This window comes from Pezoporus occidentalis, unplaced genomic scaffold (assembly GCF_034315485.1).
Source record: "Pezoporus occidentalis ecotype Australia unplaced genomic scaffold, CSIRO_AGI_Poc_V1 ctg9, whole genome shotgun sequence".
NCBI classification, from domain to species: Eukaryota; Metazoa; Chordata; class Aves; order Psittaciformes; family Psittacidae; genus Pezoporus; species Pezoporus occidentalis.
This window is the reverse complement of record NW_026916262.1, coordinates 7392095-7414057: the sequence shown is the minus strand read 5'-3', so window position 1 is coordinate 7414057 and position 21963 is coordinate 7392095. Positions and strand designations below refer to the sequence as shown.

At 37.6% G+C, this 21963-nt stretch overlaps 1 protein-coding gene across 1 annotated transcript in view; it reads left to right on the top strand.

Annotated features, from left to right (window-relative positions):
* LOC134156778 (pituitary tumor-transforming gene 1 protein-interacting protein-like) overlaps window positions 1-16998 on the top strand; it is a 30166-nt gene extending 13168 nt beyond the window's left edge. Inside the window, exons 5-7 of the mRNA XM_062605122.1 lie at window positions 3395-3463; window positions 8909-8955; window positions 15319-16998. Coding sequence (XP_062461106.1) covers window positions 3395-3463; window positions 8909-8955; window positions 15319-15368 — 166 coding nt within the window. The 3' untranslated portion in view covers window positions 15369-16998. The remainder of the gene's footprint in view (window positions 1-3394; window positions 3464-8908; window positions 8956-15318) is intronic.
* Window positions 16999-21963: the final 4965 nt, after the last annotated feature.

Below are 21963 nucleotides of genomic sequence, written 5' to 3'. Positions count from 1 at the left end.
TTTTCTGACAGGCAGTATGGCCTGAAAATGATGCTGAAATGACATTGAAGTGATGTTATTAGTGGTAGCATCATAGAAGTGTGTTTTAAGTAAGCTATTGCTTTGTACTTCTACATTTTACATTTCCTTGTTATGATTGGGCATGAAATATTTCAGTAGCCAAATTAATACTTGCTTATTGTGATAACAGAACAAATTTCTTTCAAGGCAAGCTCATGATAGAGCAAAAAGGGACCACGTAGATAATAAGTAACTGAGCTACAGTGCCCTACAGCACTTGGTATCCATGCTTCAGAGTTTGCTCTAGGATCTGTCAGCACACAGTCAGTATCTAAGTGATTAGCTGTCTTTGCCAAAGACAGATATTCGACAAAATAAATGTAAGATGGTGCTTTTCTGCTCCAAGATACTAAGAGTGATGTTACTTATTTTAAAGGAAAGTAATACTGCAAAAATTTAAAGTTCTTCAGATCTTGGAGGACTTGTAAAACTTTTTGTTTAACTGGCTTCTCTATTGGCCAGTATTGTTCAGATGGAGGGAAGTAGTTGATCACTAGCTAAAACATGTAAGTCAGTGCTGCCATGTGAAGTGTCCAGTGCTTATTAATGAAGCACTTGGAAAGCTTTGTTTACTGTGACAGCACAATATGCTTCCTTCTATCATTGAAGTTTTAGAGCTCAGGTTTCTGGGCAGTGTAGTTTCAGCTAGCTCTGTTCCTTTAGTTTGGTACTTCTTATGTGAACAAAAATTTGGGCCTTATGTCTTGATCCGAAATAATTTCTATACTATTTCCAGTACCTATAATTCATTGGTTTTGTATGAGGGTTGTTTGTTTTTTAAAGAACTGATGCAGCTGTACAGTAATTCGGGCTCATCCTCAAGCCAGATGAATATGGTACATCTGTAGCTTTAAAAAAAGGAGAAAATAATTGTAAATACCATGTCATTCTGCTCACTCTTCCTTGAGGAAGATTAATGCACTTGTTCTGCTGGTAGACTGGTCTACCAAATCTTTCCTAGTGCAGGAATTGATAACTCTTTAGCCCTGTATACTGATAAGCCCTGAAGATATATAGAGCTGTTTTAGATTTTGTGGAAGATCGGCTAATGTCCTCTGAAGAACTGAGTATGCCCCTGTGGCTGACACGCCAACAAAGCAAGCTTGATTCCTGTGAAAAGAGATATTTGTGCCAGACTTCGGTTTTAGTAGCTAAGTCGTCAATCAGTACTGTAACATCTAATTCTAAAAATAGAGAGTTAGTTGAGAGTCATCTTATGCCAGGATCCTAAAGTGTCAAGCTTAATCTTCTGATACTTAAAGGATTTAAAGGTCTTGTCAGAGTGGGGTCCAGCTTATTTCAGGAGGTTTCAGAATGTGTTATTACACTGAAGTCTGATATATTATTGGCTTTAAACCCACTGATTCTCAGCAGGAATTCTTCTGCCCTCTGCTTCCCCAGTTTTTGGACTCCTTTTCCGCAAGTTTTGTTGGTTTTGGTTGGGTTTTTTTTTGTTTTTTCCCTCCTCCCAGAACTATCAGTATTCCTTCTAGGAACTTTTAAGCTGTGGAGTTTCAGTGTTCGAGAAGCCAGCACTAATCTTTTCCTTAAGGACAAAGAAGACTTAGGTATATTAATCCCCACATCAGAAATGTAGCTGGCTCACCTAAGTACATCCTACCACAGGAATTCTAGGACAATTGGTGCATTATTTCAGTTCATTATTTTCATCCTATATTTGGACTTTGAGTCTGGCTCCATGTACTTGAGGTATAACTACTTGTGGGACTATACTAAGTAGATTCCCTTTACCTTCTTCAGTTTAAACAGCTGCTTTTTTATTTGTATAATATCAGACTTCCTGACTCTTTAAGAAAAACTTAATTCCTTCAAAGTGTCTAGATATCAAAAGAGATTAAATGCTTTTTTTTTTTTTAATTATAGGGAAGTAATATATTTTCTGAATCCTACGCCAGCATTCTATTTATTTGATGTTTTTATATTTTGTAACACCAATGTGAAGTGAGACTGTTGCATAGTTACAAGACACTTGGGTCTCTAATAAAATAGTCTTGGAGAAGGGTGTCCAAAAAATGGGAGCTTCTGGTCTTCCTGGACGTGCAAATGTGGGGAATTGGTTAGTTTTCCAAAAGGGCCTAACGTTGTTTTCCAGTAAAGCTAACCTGTTGCATGCTTTTCCTGCTGCTAAACTCCCCCAAGATTTTTGTAATTCTTTATGTGGAAACAAAAAAGGAGGAACTATATTTTTTTTTAATGTGAAACATTACATGGTTTCTGAATTATTGGCCTGTATTTAAATGACAGAGATGTTCAAATAGATTTATGACTGAGAAGGCAGAAAATTTGAGTTCAGATTTCCAATCTGGTGTCTGTGAATTCTGTTAAAACATTTGACTGCTGCAATTAGCCACTGGATGTCACTCTTGCTTAACTTGTATGTAGGTTGGTGCAGCTACAACTGTTCACTTCCCTTTTAGCAGTTATATCAATATTGTAAATATTCGTATTGAAAATCTTCAGATAATGCTTTCAGTTTTGAAAAATGCTTAGTACTTGGGAAGCATGGCAGGTGCCTATTCACTATATCTGAATAACTGTCATTAATTCTATCAGAAAAAAATAATGAACAAATAAATACTGTTTAGCATTTGCTTTAAGAGTTCTACAATTCTTGTATGGTTTATCTGATGGTTAAGTGAAGCTGAGCTTTTCCCAAAGGTCACAGACCTTAAGTGCTTGCATTCAGTGAAGCATATCTGCACATGCATAGCTCAGCTGTACTATGTAGGCTCAGCGTTTCCCAGAATCACTCAGCTGATGCACTCAGGTAAATCTTTGCTCATTCCAGACCAAGGAAGGCAGCTGCTAAGAGAGTTCATGTAAACTGCTTTCCTCAGGGCAGATGGAGATTGGATAGTGATGGGTGTTGGAAAGATAAATTGTTCTGGCATCAAAGGCTTATGAACCATCAATCTTATTCCAGGGGCAACAATGGACTTAATTGTGCATGTGCAGGACACTTAGTCTGAAATGGGGTGTGACACGTGGGGAAAATGACAAGTAGGAATCCTGCTTCTGGAACAGTCTACAACCTGTTCCTAAGAAGTATTAAATTGTCCTGTGGAGGCTGAAGGGTACATTATTACAGCGAGTGAAGCATCTTGGTATTGTAAAATGTGAAAGGGCAATTCAAAAAACTTGTCAGTTATACTTACTCAGCAATTACAGTTTACATGGCTGTGAAGAAGTATCTCAGAAGGTCAGACTATTAAGTCATTTTCTCGAAATAAGTCAAATGAGTAAGTAGTGACTGCCTAGCAGTGAAATTGTTTCTTCCTCCCTTTATGCTTTCCTTACTTCCTTATTTTTCTAGTGGACCAGATGAAGAAGAAGAACAGCTAGGTAGAAAGAGAGAGGAACGAAGATTACAGTCTCTTCAGAGGTAAGTCTTGCCAGCTTGATACATAGCTATACACTTCCTGGTGATAGAGGAGTATTCTGCCCTTCTAGTGGAGTACTAAACAAAGAGGCACTTTGGAGTTAGGCATGACAATGTCAGGTGTTTGCAAAACAGGACTTATTCTGAGCTTTGTGAACCTGACTAGGAGCCTGTATTTCCATAAGTGAACAGAGTGTTAGTAGGTTGATGGTCACTGTGGCAGGTACTACAAGTATGCTCTGACAGCCAAGAGCAAACAGGAGGGCTGTGTCTGAAGTCTTGCCTTGTCTCTCTTGGACTGGTGCCTGTTTGTGGCTTGCGTTAATGCCCAAGTGAGGCTGGGATTCAGACATGAAAACCACTTTCTTGATTATTTGGTAACAAAAGGTAGATAGAGAAGTTGATAGTGAGATACCTATTAGAAATTTTTCTCAGGAAATGGAAAACTTTGGCTCAGATCTCACTTTAGGATTAATTCCATGTTACCATCCTTTCTGTTAAAACTGTGTAGAAAGAAGTGCAAGAGTCAGCAGTAATACAGTACTTCTCAGTGAGAATGGTATTCCTTCAAATGCAGGTTTTTATAGCTTAGTTCTCCAGTGACTTTTCATGGTTTTTACATGTATTCTTTAGATAGCTAATTCTTATAGGTAGGACCATGACACCTAGTACAAGCCAGATGTACCTTTTGAATCATACTGCCTTTCATGATCCGTTATAGAGAGCCACAGTGGATTAGTTTCAGCAAGACACAAGTCTTAACCAAACTAATGCTAGGCTTGAAGCTGTCTGGTGTGGGTTTGAATCCCCATGGACTGGAAAGGTAATTGATCTTAGGTTTGCCATTTCCTGGTTATGTTCTCTAAATACATGCCTGCCAAGTAACAGGTGGGCACCTTCACTCTCTTGATGATACCTACTGTTTTCTCCTGATCCCAGATTAATTGTTAATATGAGCAGAGACTGCAGGGAGCAAAGCATACTTCCAGATGAGACCCTTGGTGGAGCTTTTGCATGAAGACATTGTTTTTCCATTACATAATGTGCATAGGAAGACAAAGCAGACAGGCAAACATGCTTGGTTTGCTCAAACATGGTATGTTCTGGCTGGGCAGAGAAGTGAGAGCCAGTAAGGTCTTTATCTTAGAGATGTACCTACTGTCATTCATGTCTCTGACCAGCAGGAGCTGGGAAAATTGCTCATCTTAGCTCCATGCAAATCTCTTCTCTGGTTCTGAACTGCCAGGTTATACAAGCAAATGCAGCAAATGTTTACCCTGAATCTAATAATGGTTATGGCTCTGAAGTAGACACTATGATACTCGGAAGCAGAATAGCTTAGATTGATGTGTGCTTTAGCCTTGTACAAAATCCCTAAACTTGTTAGCAATAAAAAGGATTAGAATGACATACAATGGGAATGTTTAATGAAGAATTTTTCAGAGCTTTGCTTAATGCAAAGCTTGAATGATTAGTTTTAGTTTTGTGATTTTGATTAGGTTTTTATTTTAGAGCTATTATATACTGGCAGTTTAATGTATCTATTTCAGTTTTCTACTAGTTGTGTAGTAGAAAACAATTTAGTAGCATTTAAACCTACCAAATTGTCTTTATTCTGCACAAGTTTTCTTTTTAATGTAGTGTTGCAGTAATGTATATTCTGCATTTGTACTTGTTTAGGAGAGTCTGAGCTTAAAAGTAACTTTCTGCAGGGGGAAGATGAGGGCTAAATGTCTCCTGGCATAGTTGAGCTGAAATTTCTTTTTGAAAATGTGTATTTTTAGGTGTCACGATGCTACTAATTTAACCTGTTAGATTGTGTATTAAAAGCATTCTACTTCTGATGTAACTGTGAGCTGCTGATGCATTCTTTCATGCCCAATGCACAGCATTCCTTAACTCTCTTATGCCAAAATTTGTTTTGCAGAAAGCTGTTCACATTTCTGTAGGATTTTTGTGTTTGGTTTTTTGTTTTTTTTTTTTGTTCTGTTGGGTGACTTCAGTGAAGAGTCTTAGTATGTATCCATAAGGTTGCTTGGATCCCCAGGGCGCAAGGACAGCATGAGTCCAGGTATATTCTCTGTGAAACAGAGAAACTGTTCTAATTGCAAGAGAGAGCTTAGCAGCAACCCCATGGTATTTCCTATATTCTGAACATGCATACCAATTGTGTGTGTGTCTGGGGGTTGTGGGAAACCACGAGGAGTAAGCCACTTATGGCAACCAGAACACCTCATCGAATCCACTGCTTGCTTCCTGTAAGTCCTTAAGAGGCTAGTAGTAGGCTATAGAAGAGATTAATAGTCTCAACAAGACATTTTTGATCAGCAAACCGCAAACACTATACTGTGTGGTCTTTCCTTTCTACAGCCTGCAAAGTTTTCACATAGTTTCTAAAAATAGCTTGATAGATGTTCAGATAAATAGCATGTAAATATAGGCACAGAATTGACCTTGCATCTCTCTGGGTTTTTCTTCTGTCTCTTTTTTTCCCTTGTGGGATACAGCTAGTTCGTATATAGCTGTTCAGATCAGTTGGCAATGGAAGGAGAACAGTACTAGCCTGAGCTTGGTTTCCTGCTTCCATTAGTGAATGGTAAAAAAGAAGTAAAGGAGTAAGCTTCAAGGTAATTGCAGCACCTAGTATTTTCTGGCTTTTCAGGTGCACAGTAAAAACCTACTTTTTAAGTTTAAAATTTGTTTATGTTAAAATTCAGTTTACTACAGATACTTGGGAAATGCCTTAGAATACCTAGATGGCTGTTAGAATGAAGAGTAAGGGTAGTGACATTGGCCCTCTCCTTGTCTTCACAAGGACAAAACTAGCTGTCACTTCACTGAGAAGGTTGAAAATCACTGGTGACTACATGTAGAGTTTGCACTTGCAGTGGGGGACAGGAGTGGAAGGAAACCTGGAGTTCAGGTTTTGACTAATACTGAAGGAAAAAGGGTATCTCAGAGCTTTACTCCTTTATTTGACTTCATGTCATTTCTAAAATGAAAAATCACTTTAAAACATAGCATTCAAGTAGTGAGTCTTTTCAGTACACTCAGTTATTTACAGCTGCAGATACATTGTACGTTTATATGTTAGATTCATGTAATTTATAAACCATGATTTATATGTTAGAAGTTTATAAACCAATGAAAGGCAGTGAAATTTTGAATGAGAGAAACTACTGAGAGTAAATCAGTAGTGTACTGGTAAGGAGAACAAGGAGCGGGGGGACAGGGAAAGAAAGGATTGCAGTTTATTTGTGAACTAAGTATGGAAAATTATGGTGTGAATTGTTAGTTTTAGGAAAAATACTTTCAGTTTACAGCAGTGGGGACAACTTACATGAAGAGCCAAGAATTTTAGCATATAGAAAATGAAATAATAGTAGTAGTATTAAGAAATAGAACCAGCCTGGACTGTAGAGTGACTTCAGTTGATCATAATGTAAGATGTGAATAGTGCAGTAAGCTGATTCAGTGACTACCTGTTCAAAATTGCATCTGACTCTTCTCAGTTGATGTATACCTAAGCCTTGTTGACTGTACAAGGATTTAGTCATGGCTGATGATGTAATTGTAGCTGCCTGACTGAGTTTGAATGTTTCATAAATATTACTGGTATTACACATCAAATGTAAACAACATAAGGATTGTAGATGTTTGGTGGTTTGTTTTGAATAGCTTAAGGAAGTATCCTGAAGTGTTAGAGGTTTAAAGCCTACACAGTGTGATAGTTCTCCACACTCTCTTATCCTCCTTACTTAGGGCTTTCTGTGTTCAGGGCAGATTCAGACTGACTGCTGGGGTTCTGAGATATTCTCAATTATTTCAGACCATGTATGCAAAACAGTGAAGAACATGACATTAGTAAGTAGCACCAGTAGAAAACCCGCATTGAGGTCACAGGACATAATATGGAAACTATACAGAAATAACACCTGACTTTATACAGGAAAAGGCTGCTTTAAGCAGAATTTTGCCATTCTCTTCTTGAGATTATTGTCTCATATGTCTTCCTCTTATGCAACACAAGGCAGGAATCCTGTGATCAGGTTACCCTCAGCAGGTAAAGCTGGCTCCTTTTCTTCCTGTTCTCTTCAACCTCTCAGTCCTGACTTTCTTCATCTACATGACCTTTCATTTAATCTCCTTGATTTCCCAGTTTCTCCTCCTCTTGCAGTTTGGCCAGGTTGCTTTGTTTCCTGTGCTGTCTGGGCTTAAATAGTGGGAAGGGATATAAGAGGAGGTATGTGTCTCAGGGAAATAGTAGTGGAAAGTTAGTTTTGCGTTGGTCTAGTTTGTTTTTCTCATCACGCTTTATCTGCATGCTTTCCAGAAGTCCCAGTTGCAGGGAAAGGCCATTTCAGACCTTTAGCTCTGTAGGAAGCATGATAATTGTTTCTGAGGACACACAGGATCTGATTAGCAGTAGGAATTGTTTGGAGGTGGAATGTGCATAGGGCAGATGGGATCTTCGGTGAATTAAGCTGTCAGTGCTTAACAGCTTTCTGCTGAATATGTGCAAATTAGGATCAGCCAAAAGTCACAAGTTGTCTGACTGGGTTGAATTTTGATAGGGGCAACAGTGTACTTTTTTGTTAGAGGAGCATTATTTTGTCAAATTCTATGTTCTTTCCTCCAAATATATAGATCCTAGATCATCCTAGTGGAACAGTTGTGTAAGAGCTTATTTAGTTTGGTTTTGAACTAAGCAAAATAGATGCTTCCTTTGAAATGCAGGAAAATTATCTGAGGAATGATGGGACAATTTCATTTAGACTTCCTTCATTTTCTCCCCTTTGCAGAGGGGAAATGGGGAAGGGGAAGAAGAAACAGACTCATTTGCTTTGTGTGAATAATTAAAGTTTGGCAGTATTGGATTCAGTCTTGAAAACTATCTTATGGTTAGATAACATAAGTAGAGGCATCCAATTTTTATATTAGCAGTATATTTTAATTTATGCTCTGCATGGAATTCATGCTGGATTTTTAGAAACTGTTAGTTTTCAGTTATACTTGCTGTACTGTTTAAACAAAACAGTAACATACCTTTCATCTCTTTAGAATTACTGTATTGAATTAGGATTGAAGGACACTGTACTCACAGTTAGGCTACCTGCTGCAGTGTGTTAGGGACTCTTCCAGTATTGCACCTTATGTATAGATGAATACTTCAGTGTGTGTATGTGTACATATATGTGGACATATTACTTCGGTATAGAAAAAACAGTATTTTCTTTGTGCTTGCAAGTATGTCTTATTCTTACATTGCTTAGTGAGAAGTTACAAGGAATCTTAAAGTATATGGAAAGATAAGATATATAACTGACAAATGTGATTAAGAAATTGTAATTGCATATTAATTTAAAAAATGCTGTCATTTCTTTCAGATGTAATTATATTTTACAGCTCAAAAGTTGAATATTTTTCTTATGCCTTTATTTATTGCAGGAAACATGAAAGAAAACTGAAGCATGATGAAATACGTAAGAAGTATGGTATGTGGTAATCTTGGGTTGTTACTCAGTATCTAAATTGACTCCTTTTTCCTAATTATTAAAATTCACAGCAGAAACAAGCTGCTTCATGAGCAGCAGAAGTAATCAAGGAGTTTCCTACTGATGCATATCTTCTGTCACCTGAACACCTGATCTCATCACTATTATGCTCCTGTTCTCTTCCCACACTGGCTCTCCCACTGGGAAAGAGACAACATGCTTGATGGGATGTTTGCTTGGGGTGGGCATTTAAATATATTAATTAAAATAAGTAGTTCTTTCTGTCTCTGCCTAAGTAAAAATACCAATTTGGGGTTTTATCTAGTTAAAACTGGCTAGTAGGTAGACTCATGGTTATTGAGGGAGGATAGAATGAGTAGCAGATAACAAGCTTTTTAAATCAAGCTTAAAGAAGGATGGAGGTTGCAGCCTAACATAGGAATTTAAGTTGTTGTTTTTTCTTTAAGTGGAGCTGTTGTCTGGTGGGAGAAGAATATCACAAAACTGCAGGACCTCCTGTGTTGTATAGGAGGCTTTATTATCTAGGCTTGTCAGTGCTTGCACTTTTCACTTGATTTGTTCATAGGGTTAATAGTACTGTATATTCAGAGACAGATATGCTAAAACTATGCTGCACTTATTATGCAAATTGTGCTAATGTCAGAGAAGGTGATTCTAGGGGTCTGAACAGTCACTCAAAACTGTTAATTTTCATCCTCTTGTTAAACTGATTGGCAGAATCTGGGAATGCCTTGATGTATCTGCAGCCTGCCCTTTGGCTGCTGCACAAGTGATACAGACAATATCTATAGGGAATTCTCTGCCTGGTGAACATTTGCAAAAGTATGTCCCTTTGCTGGAATGGAGAAAAACTTCACTGTGAAGATTGAGCTGCAGGAGAAAGAATGTTGTGGAAACTAGAAGTAAATACTGTTAAAAATCAGGCATGAACTTCAGTCCTATGTTATTTTATAGGATAATTGACCCTGTATCCCAATCACAATTCAGTTTCAAGAGGTTTGAGAGCTTGACAACAGTAGTCCAGATTTAAAAACCCACAAACAATCCAAACAACATCATAACAACACAAGCCTTTTGTGTATGTTTCCCCTTTGACTCTAAGGTTTTTTCTATCTCAACAAGTTTGAATCATTGGGCTAGATGTGAAGAACTGAAGACAATGGCTATATCTCCAAAATAACATGCAGCATTCTTTACAGATATGCACTATAACTTTGCATCTCCTTGAGGCAGTGCACCTAAGAGGAAGTGAACAGGTCCTGAATGAAGACAATTTTCAGTGCTTAACTTTCAGACCTTTGCAGAATGCTTTGTTGCATCTTCTTGGAATATTGATTTTCATGAGGAATTTCAATAGGAAGCTTCTATATAAAATTCATTTATTGAAATGTTTGCTTTATTGCATATGCAAAGATCTGTTTATATTGTCAGATATATCTATTTGAGGCCTGGATTATTATAAATCATTTTTGTCCTAAAGAGAAACTGAACAATTATGTGAATAGTTGGCACATCCTGAAAGGATGTATGTGACTGAGAAAAAAATGAAAGACAGAATATGTATAAATTCTGAAATCCCTAAATGTTATTGCTGATGTATATAGTTTATATTCTGATAACATGCAGACAAATGATTGTCAAAATAATTCAGTGAGATCTAGTATAGAGTAAGTCTTGCTATAGCCTTGGATCTTCAGTTTTTCATTTTTCACTGTCTAGTAAATAAATATGTTACCATATTAAATTAAATTAATAAAATTTGCTGCAAATAATTATGGAGACACTAGATTATTTTACACTCTTGTGCACTGCAGAGAGGATTCTCAGTTAAGTAGGCATGGATGAGTGGCAGAAGGACAATAACTTTGTTAACCTGACCTAGTAGATTAAGATGATCTTGCCTGAAATTTCAGTATTTGGTTGGCTTTAAGGGAATGCCTTTTCCCATTTCATCCACCAGCCTTCTTTACCCCATTTAAATGGTAATTACACATTTATAATGCATTGCAGGTGTCACTCTAGCCACAGTCCTTTGGGAGCATTGGAAGCAATAGAGAGCTTTAGCAACCAGGAATATGCACTTTGAATTGTTTCTTTGTTGCACAATTTGATAGTATTTTTCATTTGCTCATATATATGAATGCAGTATGATTACACAAATTACATGTTGACTGTTAGAAAAATTTAAAGTAGAATTCAGAGTACTTTGCAGCTTGTGGAGTATACAAAGGATCTACAATTTAATTGCTGCTGCATTTGCTGCTATTGTATGTTCAGTATAGCATTAGTGAGAAGCTGCTTTATTTATTTCAGGATTGTGCCTGGTATTAGTGGAAAGATACTTTCTCTTAATTTTCACAAATTATTGCCTTTCATGATTTTGGGCTTCCACACCATTTGCTTCAGTTCTGCAAATGTTTTGATCAGCTAATTAATGATATGTAATCCTATCTCCTTTATTTTATGAGATGTTGATTTTTATATTCAGTAGTTTGTCACAGTAAATGTTCCTTCTATTCAAGATAGATACCTTGTCATGACCTTTTCTAGCGTTCTGAATGCAAAGCAGGAAAACCTTGTATTACTATGCACTGAAAGCTATATAGTTTGTTAAGAATGAAGTTGTTAATCTGAGGATTAAAAATAGGAAAAGTATAATAAGGGGGGAAGATATGCAACAAACTGGGGGGGGCTTCAGCATATACAGTTTTTTGTGTTTCATGTATTCAATTTTTAGGCAGTGCTGGTATGTGGTGAGAGATCTTGATGACTGAGAAGCTGCATAGTTAGCATAGTATATGATACTGAATATGCTGGAAAGAGGTATTAATTTCTTAAAATTGCTTTATCATTTCACAAATTAATAGGCCTCATCACTTCATACAGGCAAATGAAAGATGCTTGACTACTTACTATACCTTCCAAATTTTTAAGTTGCTTAAATACTAAGTAGGTCAAATATTAACCTCAAAAAGAAGGTAAATAGAAATAAAATGTTAGAACTTCTTGTAAGTGCCCTGTGTGCCAGTAATAAAGTTCAGCAGTAATACGTAATGGACATTATGGCCAACAAGACTCCTGGAGCTACAAACATCTAGCTGCTCTGAACTCCTAAGTGTAATTACAAGTTGGGTAGTTGCTCTCATGTCAAGTTGGAAGCAGTTGAGAGAGACAACTCTTGTCTGGTTCAAGGCAATGCATGAGCTTTAGTTGAAGCAGACATGCTATCCAATTAGCATAGGCTTGCAGCTTCTCTTTGAGTGTCACGGTTAAGAGCAGCTGTGGCAGCTGACAGGAGCTTTTTGTCATGCTCCCTTTTTATGTCTATCTAGATTGTTTTTGTCCACTTACTGGAGCCTAATACAGCTTCTTTGGTAAGAACTGGTGCAAGAGATGAGCTGCTGTCTCTCTTCTCTCGCATAATGTAATCTTGTGAGGTACTTAGAATGCTGATAAAAGAAATTGAATCACTGGATGCATACTTGAGAGCAAAACTAAGAGCAAGGTCTGTCAGACATTGTTACTCTGTGGCTGTCTTTGTTTGCAAGGAGACTTTGCCTTTTCTTTTGGAGTACCTTCTTTCCTGGGAAATTAATTTTTTGAAGTCATGATCACACTGGATTGACCCATAGTTCTTAAGTCCTGTTTAGTTTCAGTGTTGCACAATAAAACAGATCAGAGAAATTTTAAGTTAACCATACTAATGTCTCACTGGTGATAATTATATCTATTTATCCTAAACATAATTCATTAAAATTAAAGCAAGTATGACTGGGAATGACATTTGCAATAATGAGTAAAAATGACACATTCATTTGAAATATGAGGATTAGTTATCTAAAATGGGTTTGGGCTGAATATTTTGGGGAAGAGGTGGTTAAAAGTATATTTGCTCCTGAGAGCGGCATAGGAAAAGTTTATCAGGAGTCTTACACCATCCTCTGATAAATTTGAAATAGGCACTACTGGGTGTAGACCATTGTTTCTATTTGATTTCAGCTGTTTAAGGTGTAAGAGGAGGGTGTCTACTGTTTCACTGTGCTAGTTTCAGAGCTGTGAAGTGTCAGGTATGTATCTTGAATTAATATAATAAAGACATAATGAGCACTTGCCAGACTATAGAGAGAGAAGTCTGCAACCTAAGTTAATTTTGGCAGGGAACCTGGTACATCTTGCTACTTTGGGAAATTTTTTTAGTTTGGTGCCTTCATTTCTAAGTGAAACTTCATTTCTAAGTGAAACTTAGAAATGTGCAGGGAGTTTTTGCAATGTCAATTGTAATAAAAATACATTAATTTCTAATACTGTTACTGTGTTCTGTAAATGTTGTATAGATGTGTTTTGTATTTGGGACGGGTGAAATACAGAAGTACTGCAAGAATTTTTGAAAGTTGGGCTATTCACTTGTCTTTCAGGTAACTAAATATATTAGGATCCATAGATCCTAGCTGCCAAAGTATTAACATGTTTGGAGGAAGGAGGGTGTAGTGGTCTGGAAATAAAGCAAATGTTTCTTCTCTGTATTTGGATGGGGGTTATATTAATGTAGGAATGTTACCTGAAGGCACTAAAGGTTGAATGTATGCTGAGGATAAAGGCTTTTTTGTGTGTGTTACCTTACCTGTCAGCTAAAGTTGATTTAACAGGCATTAAACTCTTTGTTTAAACACATGAAAGGTAAGATTAAAACTTGAGAAGTAACTGCTTTCTGAGATTTTAAAAATATAAAAATCTCAAGATCTCAAAATATTGCAGGCGATTTTTGACGATGCTGTCATCTAGCCATATTCTTATTGCTCAAATGCTTAAGAGATTTTAATTTTGTTTTAAAGCAGTTACAGAAAGGGGTAGTACCTTTGATGCAAGGTACTATGCCACAGTATTAAATAGACTGTATTTAATGTTCCCTGGTTGAAGCTTTATAAATGTGACTGGCTTACCCCTTCTTTGACAAATAAGGGCCATTACATATGAGGTCTGGTTTTTAACTTTTTACAAATTGACTGCTTCTAATCTTGTGAATTTGAGTATTTGTACTCAAATTGAATATTATAGGATTTTTTATAATTATTCCTTAATATTTGCCATTCCCTGTTAGGTAGCTAGTTGCAGTTACTGATACAACAATCAGCACTAAGCAGTCGTGCTTCTTGATTGACATCCTGAAATCCCCTGGCAGTTCAAAAGTTTAACAGGGTAAGCACAGGTATAGTCTTTCAGTGCCATTAGCTTTTGACTTTCAGATAAACAGTGAATGTTCAATATCTGTGTACAGATGCATGTGAAAAAGAGGTATGGTGCAAAAAGGTCTGAGGGGAATTCGTACAAGATTTGTCAGTGACTAGTGTTATCTTTCTCTTCCACTGTTGTGAATCTGAATATTTGTGTATTGGGGTTGTTTGGCTTAGCTGTTTCCTGTCTCTGTGTTCTAAACAAATGAGCTAGAGAACAGTCCAACCATCACTGTAAAGATCATGGTAGAAAAGATAGTGGTAGTGTTCGTGCTCTTTCACAACAAAAGGTTGGCCTCTGTGCTCTTATGGGACTCCCTTATTTTCAGTATGCACTTGTGCCTAGCCCAAATGTGGTTTAAAGTCTCTTTGAAATAATTGCTGTATGGAAGAGTGATTACTTAACTAGCCCTTACAGGAGATGCTATGCGTTATCAGACACTCAGCATAATTGGATGGCTTTGTGATGCTTTCTGTAACAGTATTCCAGTAAAGTCATTAAGAATCTTCATGATGGAAACATACTGCAACTTGGATTAAGTGATGCTCTTATTCTTGTCCTCAGAGGTTTCAGTGCATGTAAAAGTGGTCTTCATTTGTTCTTAAAGATTATTGTCCTGTTGCAGAAATGGTGTAGGTGGCTAAACATGACAGATGTCTGTGTATTATCAAGGTACAGCTAAGTCAAAGTAGCAGCATCTTATATTTTAAAAGGATGATGATCTTACAGTCATTTGAATTTATAAATTGGCCAGTCTGAATCTGTTCTTTCTGAGCCATCTTTATGCTTAGATTTTTGTAGACTTGACTCTCACAAATGCATTTTGCATTTCTCACAAATGAGAAATGTTTTTTCTTCAAGAATTTTTCATAGAGAAATGTTCTCTCCCTGCTAAATCATGAAAGACCGATTAGTTATTATAGGCTGAGAAATGAGAGTGCTTAAGAAAGCTTTCAATTTATTATTATACTTGAGTGTTTGTGTAATAGAGCAATTACTACAAGACAAGAATTGCTTTTTGGTTTTGTTATATGGAGTACCTATTACAGTGAAGGTTTCTATGTAATACTGGTAAGAAAATGATCAATGCAGTCTTGTTTTGTATTACAGGTCTTCTCCAGGATTCTGATAATCCATACAGCAGATTTGAGAATGAATAAAGCTGAGCACCTTCCACTAGAGCTGTACCTCCAGAATGCCGGAAGATAATTTGTTTTCTTTTGCCTTTTGGGCTTTCTTTTGCTTCTTTTTTCCCCCAAAAAATGTCATTTGATTTTCTTTTTTTTTTTTTTTTTTTTTTTGGGTTTGTTTCCCGGTTGTAAAACCAGGATTGGATAAAGACTTCATGAAATACATGTTTCTGTCTTCTATCTATGTAGAACTAATATTTTTATAAATGCTTTGGTTGTTGAAATGTTGGCTGATTATTTTTTTTTTTTCTTTATGGTGACATTTAAGTGTGAAATACTATTTTTCCTCCTCTTAAAACTGTATTTTATTACTTGATGTAGATAGCTGATAGGCACAATCACATGCTTGCATTCAGTCTTAACTGCCACTTAAAACACTTGTTGCCATGTTCCTAATATTTCCCTACTGTATCTTTTATTTTTATGAAAAAAAGGCAATATGGAAGCACAGCTTCACACAGCAGAAATAGCTGTTGTTGATATTGATGAGAAAATACACCAGGCACATTCTTCTGTGCTACCATAATGTGAGAATGCAATGGAGGTTTTTTTTCTACCTCTGGAAAAAGTTCTTCAAGAGTGTAATGTCTAAGGGTTGAGAGAGGGGAGCATATTTGTCTCTGAATTTTTCAAATTCAGTTGTAGAAATACTAATACATAATGTGAAAAAGAAATTGCTGTAGTTAGCAAAATTGGAAGAAGGTCACTCTTGAAATAAGCATAGTTATGTGTGCCTGAATTCAAGCAGAAGCATCAGTCTGTGTGAACAATTTCTTTCTTCAGTAAGCTTAATATATAGTTAACCAAAAAAAATGTTGCCAGATTCTGCATTTAACCAGGGTTAACCCTGGCCACCCTGGCTGAGCACCACCCAGCTGCTTGCTCCCTCCCTCCACTGGGATGAGGGAGAGAATGGGAACAGTGAAAGTGAGAAAACTCTTGGACTGAGGTAAAGACAGTTTAATAAGGGAAGAAAAGGATAGGAGGAACAAGGCAGTCACCACCTTCCAGATGTAGGCCTCTGCCTCCCCTGCCATCAATTTTTGTTGCTGAGCAAGATGATCTGTAGCCTGGAATCTGTCTTTGGTCAGTTCTGGCCATCTGTCCCAGCTGTGTCCCCTCCCAGCTCATTGCCTACTTGCTGGAGCAGGCACAGTAGGAACAATGAAACCTCGATGCTGTGCAAGCACTGCTCAGCAAAAGCCAAAGCATTGGTGTGTTATCTGCACTATTCTAGCCACATATCCAAAGCAAAGCAGTGTACAGGCTGCTATGCAGAAAATTACCTCCATCCCACCCAGACCCAATACAGTAGGAAAGCAGTATTTTTGTAACCTTTCATTTTTTTTGATATTTCCATAATGTGATTTATTTCCTGTCTTTCTTTTCATAGAGATGGTTAATTGAGCCATGTTAGTAGCTTACCAGTATGACACAACAAGTAAAGAGCTTCTCTCCATCTTCAGTGCAAGTTCCCATTTATTCTGTACACTTTAAATAACCTTCCTTGCTGTATATTATCCATTGAAAAAATGTACAATATTGAAGATGTTAATGTTATTTTTATCAACATTCCTAAAATAAATATTTAACATGTTAATTTGCTTCTGATCAGTTCTGTTGTTCCATAGAATTTTAAATTAACTTGGTTTAAAAGTGATCAAATATGAGTTTGGGAGAAGGAAAAGGCTTCACTTTTGGTGTTTCTTCTGACAGAAGAATAAAATCTTAACAGCACAAAGGTATGATGGGAATTAAATTTTGTCTGCGGGTGCTGAGGTGAGCTGCTATTCCTTTCCAGTGCCAGTGAACCTGCCACCACTTTGGCTTCAATAACTATGGCTTTTCACTGCTTTTGGGGCAGCGTTTGCTTCCATTCTTTTACTGCTTTCAAACTTCTGTAAACAGTTTGTCAGGATTTAACATAAAAATGGTTCCCAGTTCCTGGATCTGTATTGTAATTAGTGGAATAATGGTCCAGTTTTCTTTTTTGTCTTTTTTTTTTTCCTCAACTCATATTTAGCACTTTATTAGTAGGCACTGTGTTTAATTTTGTATGTTTCTTCATCTGCCAGCTATTGTCAAGACTGAAGTATTATTCAAATGGCTGTCTTTGAAGAATGATGTTCTGTGATAAGAGTTGATAGTGTGGAAATAAAACATGCTGATGGTTTTCCCTGGAGGTAACTTTTGCAAAAATGATGAAGGTCTGCCTGCTGTCTCACAACCCGAGTAGTGACATTCCTGAGTTAATAAAAAAGCATTTTTCTTCAGCACCTGCTACAGTATATGAAGGGCTGTCACATATTCAGACAAAAGAGGGGGAGGGACAACCTTTCTTACGATTTCAAAGGTAGTAAAGTACTTGGAGAACCAAGTTATTTTGAGACTATGGAATGGGTGCTACATTGCTGGAGAGCAGTTGTGTTACATTTAAGGAAGGTTGAGTGAAATCCATGAATTTTATCCACTGTGTTAGCTTGTCCTTCCAGAAGTCATGGTTGCAGGTAACAAAAGATACCTGCAATTATGGTCAAATTTATCTTGACCAAACCTTCCATATACTAAGCTTTTAACTTTATAGTGTAGGCCATAATTTATACCAAATGCCAAGTTGGACGTCTATTACTGTGTAATTTTGCTTCCACAGTTAAAACCTTAATTTCATGACACTACTGTGGACAGCAGCCTTAAAGCTTAATAGAAAATACAAAAATCCCCAAACAATCCCCAGACTTTTCAGATTATTTAACCTTTTTTTTCCTGTGTTCAATGAAGCAGTTAATTGGGTTGAAAATATCCTTATTTCAGTATATTAACTGCAGCCTTCTTTGCTTTCCTGTACATCAGTCTGTCTTTTACAGAAATACAGGATTTGGCTTATAAGTAGAAAGGTTCCTAGTCTCTGTATTTCAGTGTAGCCACAAGTAATTGGCAAAACAGCTGCAGGGAGAAGTAGCATCGTACCTTTCATTCTCACGTATGTTAACAAAGGTATTTTTCCATTTCAGTATGAGCTTCCCTTCTTCCATGCTTTGTCAACAAAAGAGAGAAAAGAGATGCAGCCTATAAACAAAATGAAAGAAGGGGAATACAGCACAACCTGAGCCTGAGATACATAATGCCTCTGTTAGTCTGTTTTTCTCAAACTTGACTTTCATGCACGCTCTATTCTCTCTTTCGTCTGTCTTTACACTTTTTATTTTAGTGGGTTTTGCTTGTTAATTTTAGTGGTGAAGACACTACTCTGTAAAGAGCAATCTCAGAAATTAAAATATTAAATGTGTGTTTATCTTTTCACAGAACAGCACTTCCAGTACTGAAAACTCAGGTGAGCTTTAAAAGTAATGTTGCTGGGTGTAATTTACTTACGTAAAGAAAATTTTAGTAGGGTGGAGTGAGCTGTTTGAACTTAATGAAGGAACACACTTTTTGCCACTTGTGAAATCATGGATTACTGTTGTTTGCACTATGTCTTGCTTGTTATTTGAAGTAGAGATATCTTTGTTTCAGGCTTCCATACATAGTTTCAACATCTGTCTTTTCAAAAAAATCAGTGTGTCAAACTGCAGCTTCTCATTACACCATGCATGTGCCTGAGGAGTGGCTCTGAACTGCACACTGGTGTCTTGCAACCCTAGGATGCCCCAGCTGAGCTGCTGGACATGCAGTTCTCTAGATTTTCAGTTGGTCCAGGAAGAAGTTGGAGAGAATCAATTAGTGCTCTTCTTCCCCTCATTCTTCTGCTTGTTCGTGGCCAAAAAGGAACAGAATGAAGAGGAAAGAAGACACTTTGAGAAGAAATAATGGGGAGATGGTTGGGGCAAGGAGTGGGGAAGCCACTAGTCTGGGGAGATAGTGAAGTTGGCAACATTTGCGCATGGCTGTGCCCCCAATTCCTGTCTGTCTGTACGCTTGATCTCCTTTGGTTTTGGGGCTCTAATTAGCAACCAGCATTCAAAGTCTGAACTGGGGTGGTTATGTGGAGGGAGGCATTTCAAGGTTCACATATGCTCTTATCTTTCCTAAGAGCAAGGCCAAGACTGCTGTTGACTTATTTATCCATTCTGTTGGCCTGGTCCTAGGACAGACACTTGGTGGACAGAGAGGAAGGAATGCTTGTCAAAGTAAGTAGTGTCTCATTTTGTGACTGAAGTATCATTATGTCCAAAATACTCCTAAAGCTGGGTTTCTGTTTGGTGACACTTGGCAGGATTCTCTGAGACCATTCCCCAAATGCTGCTTCACCCAAAACTTAAAAGAAAGGGTCACGTTTCTGGTACCTTCAAACAAAATCCAAAATTTATAGATCTGACATTTATTTTAATAGCTTCACATGGGTTATACTCAATCTCTGGCTGAGCAAATACATTTAGTCTCTGTTGTGGCATCGTTACGGCTTTGGACTTGGTGTGAGAGAATCAAATGTTTAAATGTTTAGAAGTGTGTGTTGCCTCTTAAGCCCAGAGCTCTATTTTGTTAACTCCATGTCATTTTCATGTCTAGGTCACCTTGTTATGTATCTTTGGTTATGAGTGAGTTCAAGTGCATTTATCATCAACAACACACTTCAGTTATCAAAAACCCCCAACAATCTCTGCTCTCTTTTCTGATGCTATTTTACTATGGGAGAAGTTGTGAAGGGAATAGAGAGTGGGAAAACAGTGGTCAAAAAAAAGTGTTTTCTTTTGCACATTTTCGAGATTTGGTTTTGTTTTTTGTTACCTCCTGACATCTTAAATAGAAGTTAAAATACACAGCTGCTCTATATTGCTAAATCAAACTTTCCTACGGTGATTCACTCACTTTATCAGTAACCAGGCTTACTGCTTATAGGAAAACGGAAAATCATGAACTTCCCTGACCTGTCTTGCCCAGTTCACAATGAAACTAGTAGTGTCTTACATGGGCTTCCACAAAGCAGGAAGGGCAAAAGGTAAGTCTAGACAAAGAGAAAACTGCCAGTGCATTTCAGCAGCTGAACAAGTTTATCAGTCTTTTGACTGAATGTCTCAACCATCAGTATATATTATTAATCAAATGGAGCTACTTTTCTCTTGCTGATATAGCAATTGCTTCTAAACAAGAAAAAGTAATAGAGGGCAGAGTTTCTGAGCTGTCACTTTGAGTCAAGTGCTTGCATGGCAGATAAATGGGTAATAGAGTAAGCAAAGTCACTTTGAGAACCATGTAAGCTTGAATCTGTTTGTGTATTAACATGATGAAGTAAGATGCAGGATGAAGATAAAGTTATTTGCAGTCAGTCCAGAGATGTGCAGGTTTTTTCCTGTATTTTTAACTTTGACCTTCAGTCCAATCTGTGCAAGGTAGCAGCACAGCAAAAAGGATTAGGAAATGTTTAATTACCCCAACTTGGGGTGGATTTTCATGGTACTGTTTCTGTCACAGTTCTGAGCTGATTGCATCTCCAACCCGCATCTCAAGGGCAACCTTTCTTCTACCCATGCTTGTCATCTGGCTTGAAATAGAATCAGGCACTTGGTGTTCTCTGACCAGCCCTAGTTACTTATTTCCCGTGCATCAGTTCAGGAATCACATGCACATACCACTCTTGCCCTCAAGGGGAGAGTCCTTCAAGCTTCCATTACTTTTCACAACTTCTTTTTCCTTTATATGAACTTGGTGCTTCTAATAACCAGATGACCTCTTAAGTCCTTGGCCCTGGCAAAACAGGGTTTGCAACTTTTCAAGGTGGTAATCTCCAAGGTGACAATTTTGCCTCTTGCATTACAGAAGTACCAAAGTGTTCTTTAATGCTGCAATCTTCTTCCTGTGTGCTCTTGAAGTTCCACTAATCTAGATCACTACAGGGTGAATTCAGATCAGTTAAGCACTGGACAAATGAGATTAGTATGGAAAAGAGTCTGAATGGCATCTGCAAAGGGAAATCTTGCCTCCCTGATCTCCTGGGTTTTAGGAAGGTGCCAGTGAGCACACAGATAAAATCTACTGAGTATAATACAGCTGAATTTTCAAAGCGTCTTTAGCAATACTGCACACCAGTGGTTACTGAAGAACCAAATTTGAAAGCTTGTTAAAGGGTAGAGAGCAAATAATTTTTCAGAATGGAAAATATGAGCCTTGTGAGTTCCAGGAATCAGTGCTAGGACATCTTAGTCAGCATGGTAGTACTCTAGGGAAGGGGGTATGCAGTGAGATCTCCAAGTCTGCTGATGGTGATGGTGGCCCAGTTGGGAAGAAGTCTGTGGCAAGACCTCATGAAACAGAGTAGGTGGGCATGAGCCTCAATTGTCTCAATTTGTCTACAATTGTGTAGATAAATGTGAAGCCGAGAGGAAGTTGTTCCTCTTGATCTCAGTTTCAGAATGTAGTACCTTACTTAGAGCCGGTATTTGCTGTGTTAATGTTTATCAAGTGTGGGGCTTGGGCTAGGGGGAGGGGAAAGAAGGGGGGAAGTGAGTGAACGAGTTACCTGACTAAGTTTAAACCACGACATGCAGCAGAGGAAAAATGCCATGGTTATGTGATGCCGAACTTGGAACTGGCACCTGCAGCTCAGGAGAAAGATCTGAGAGTCATTGCT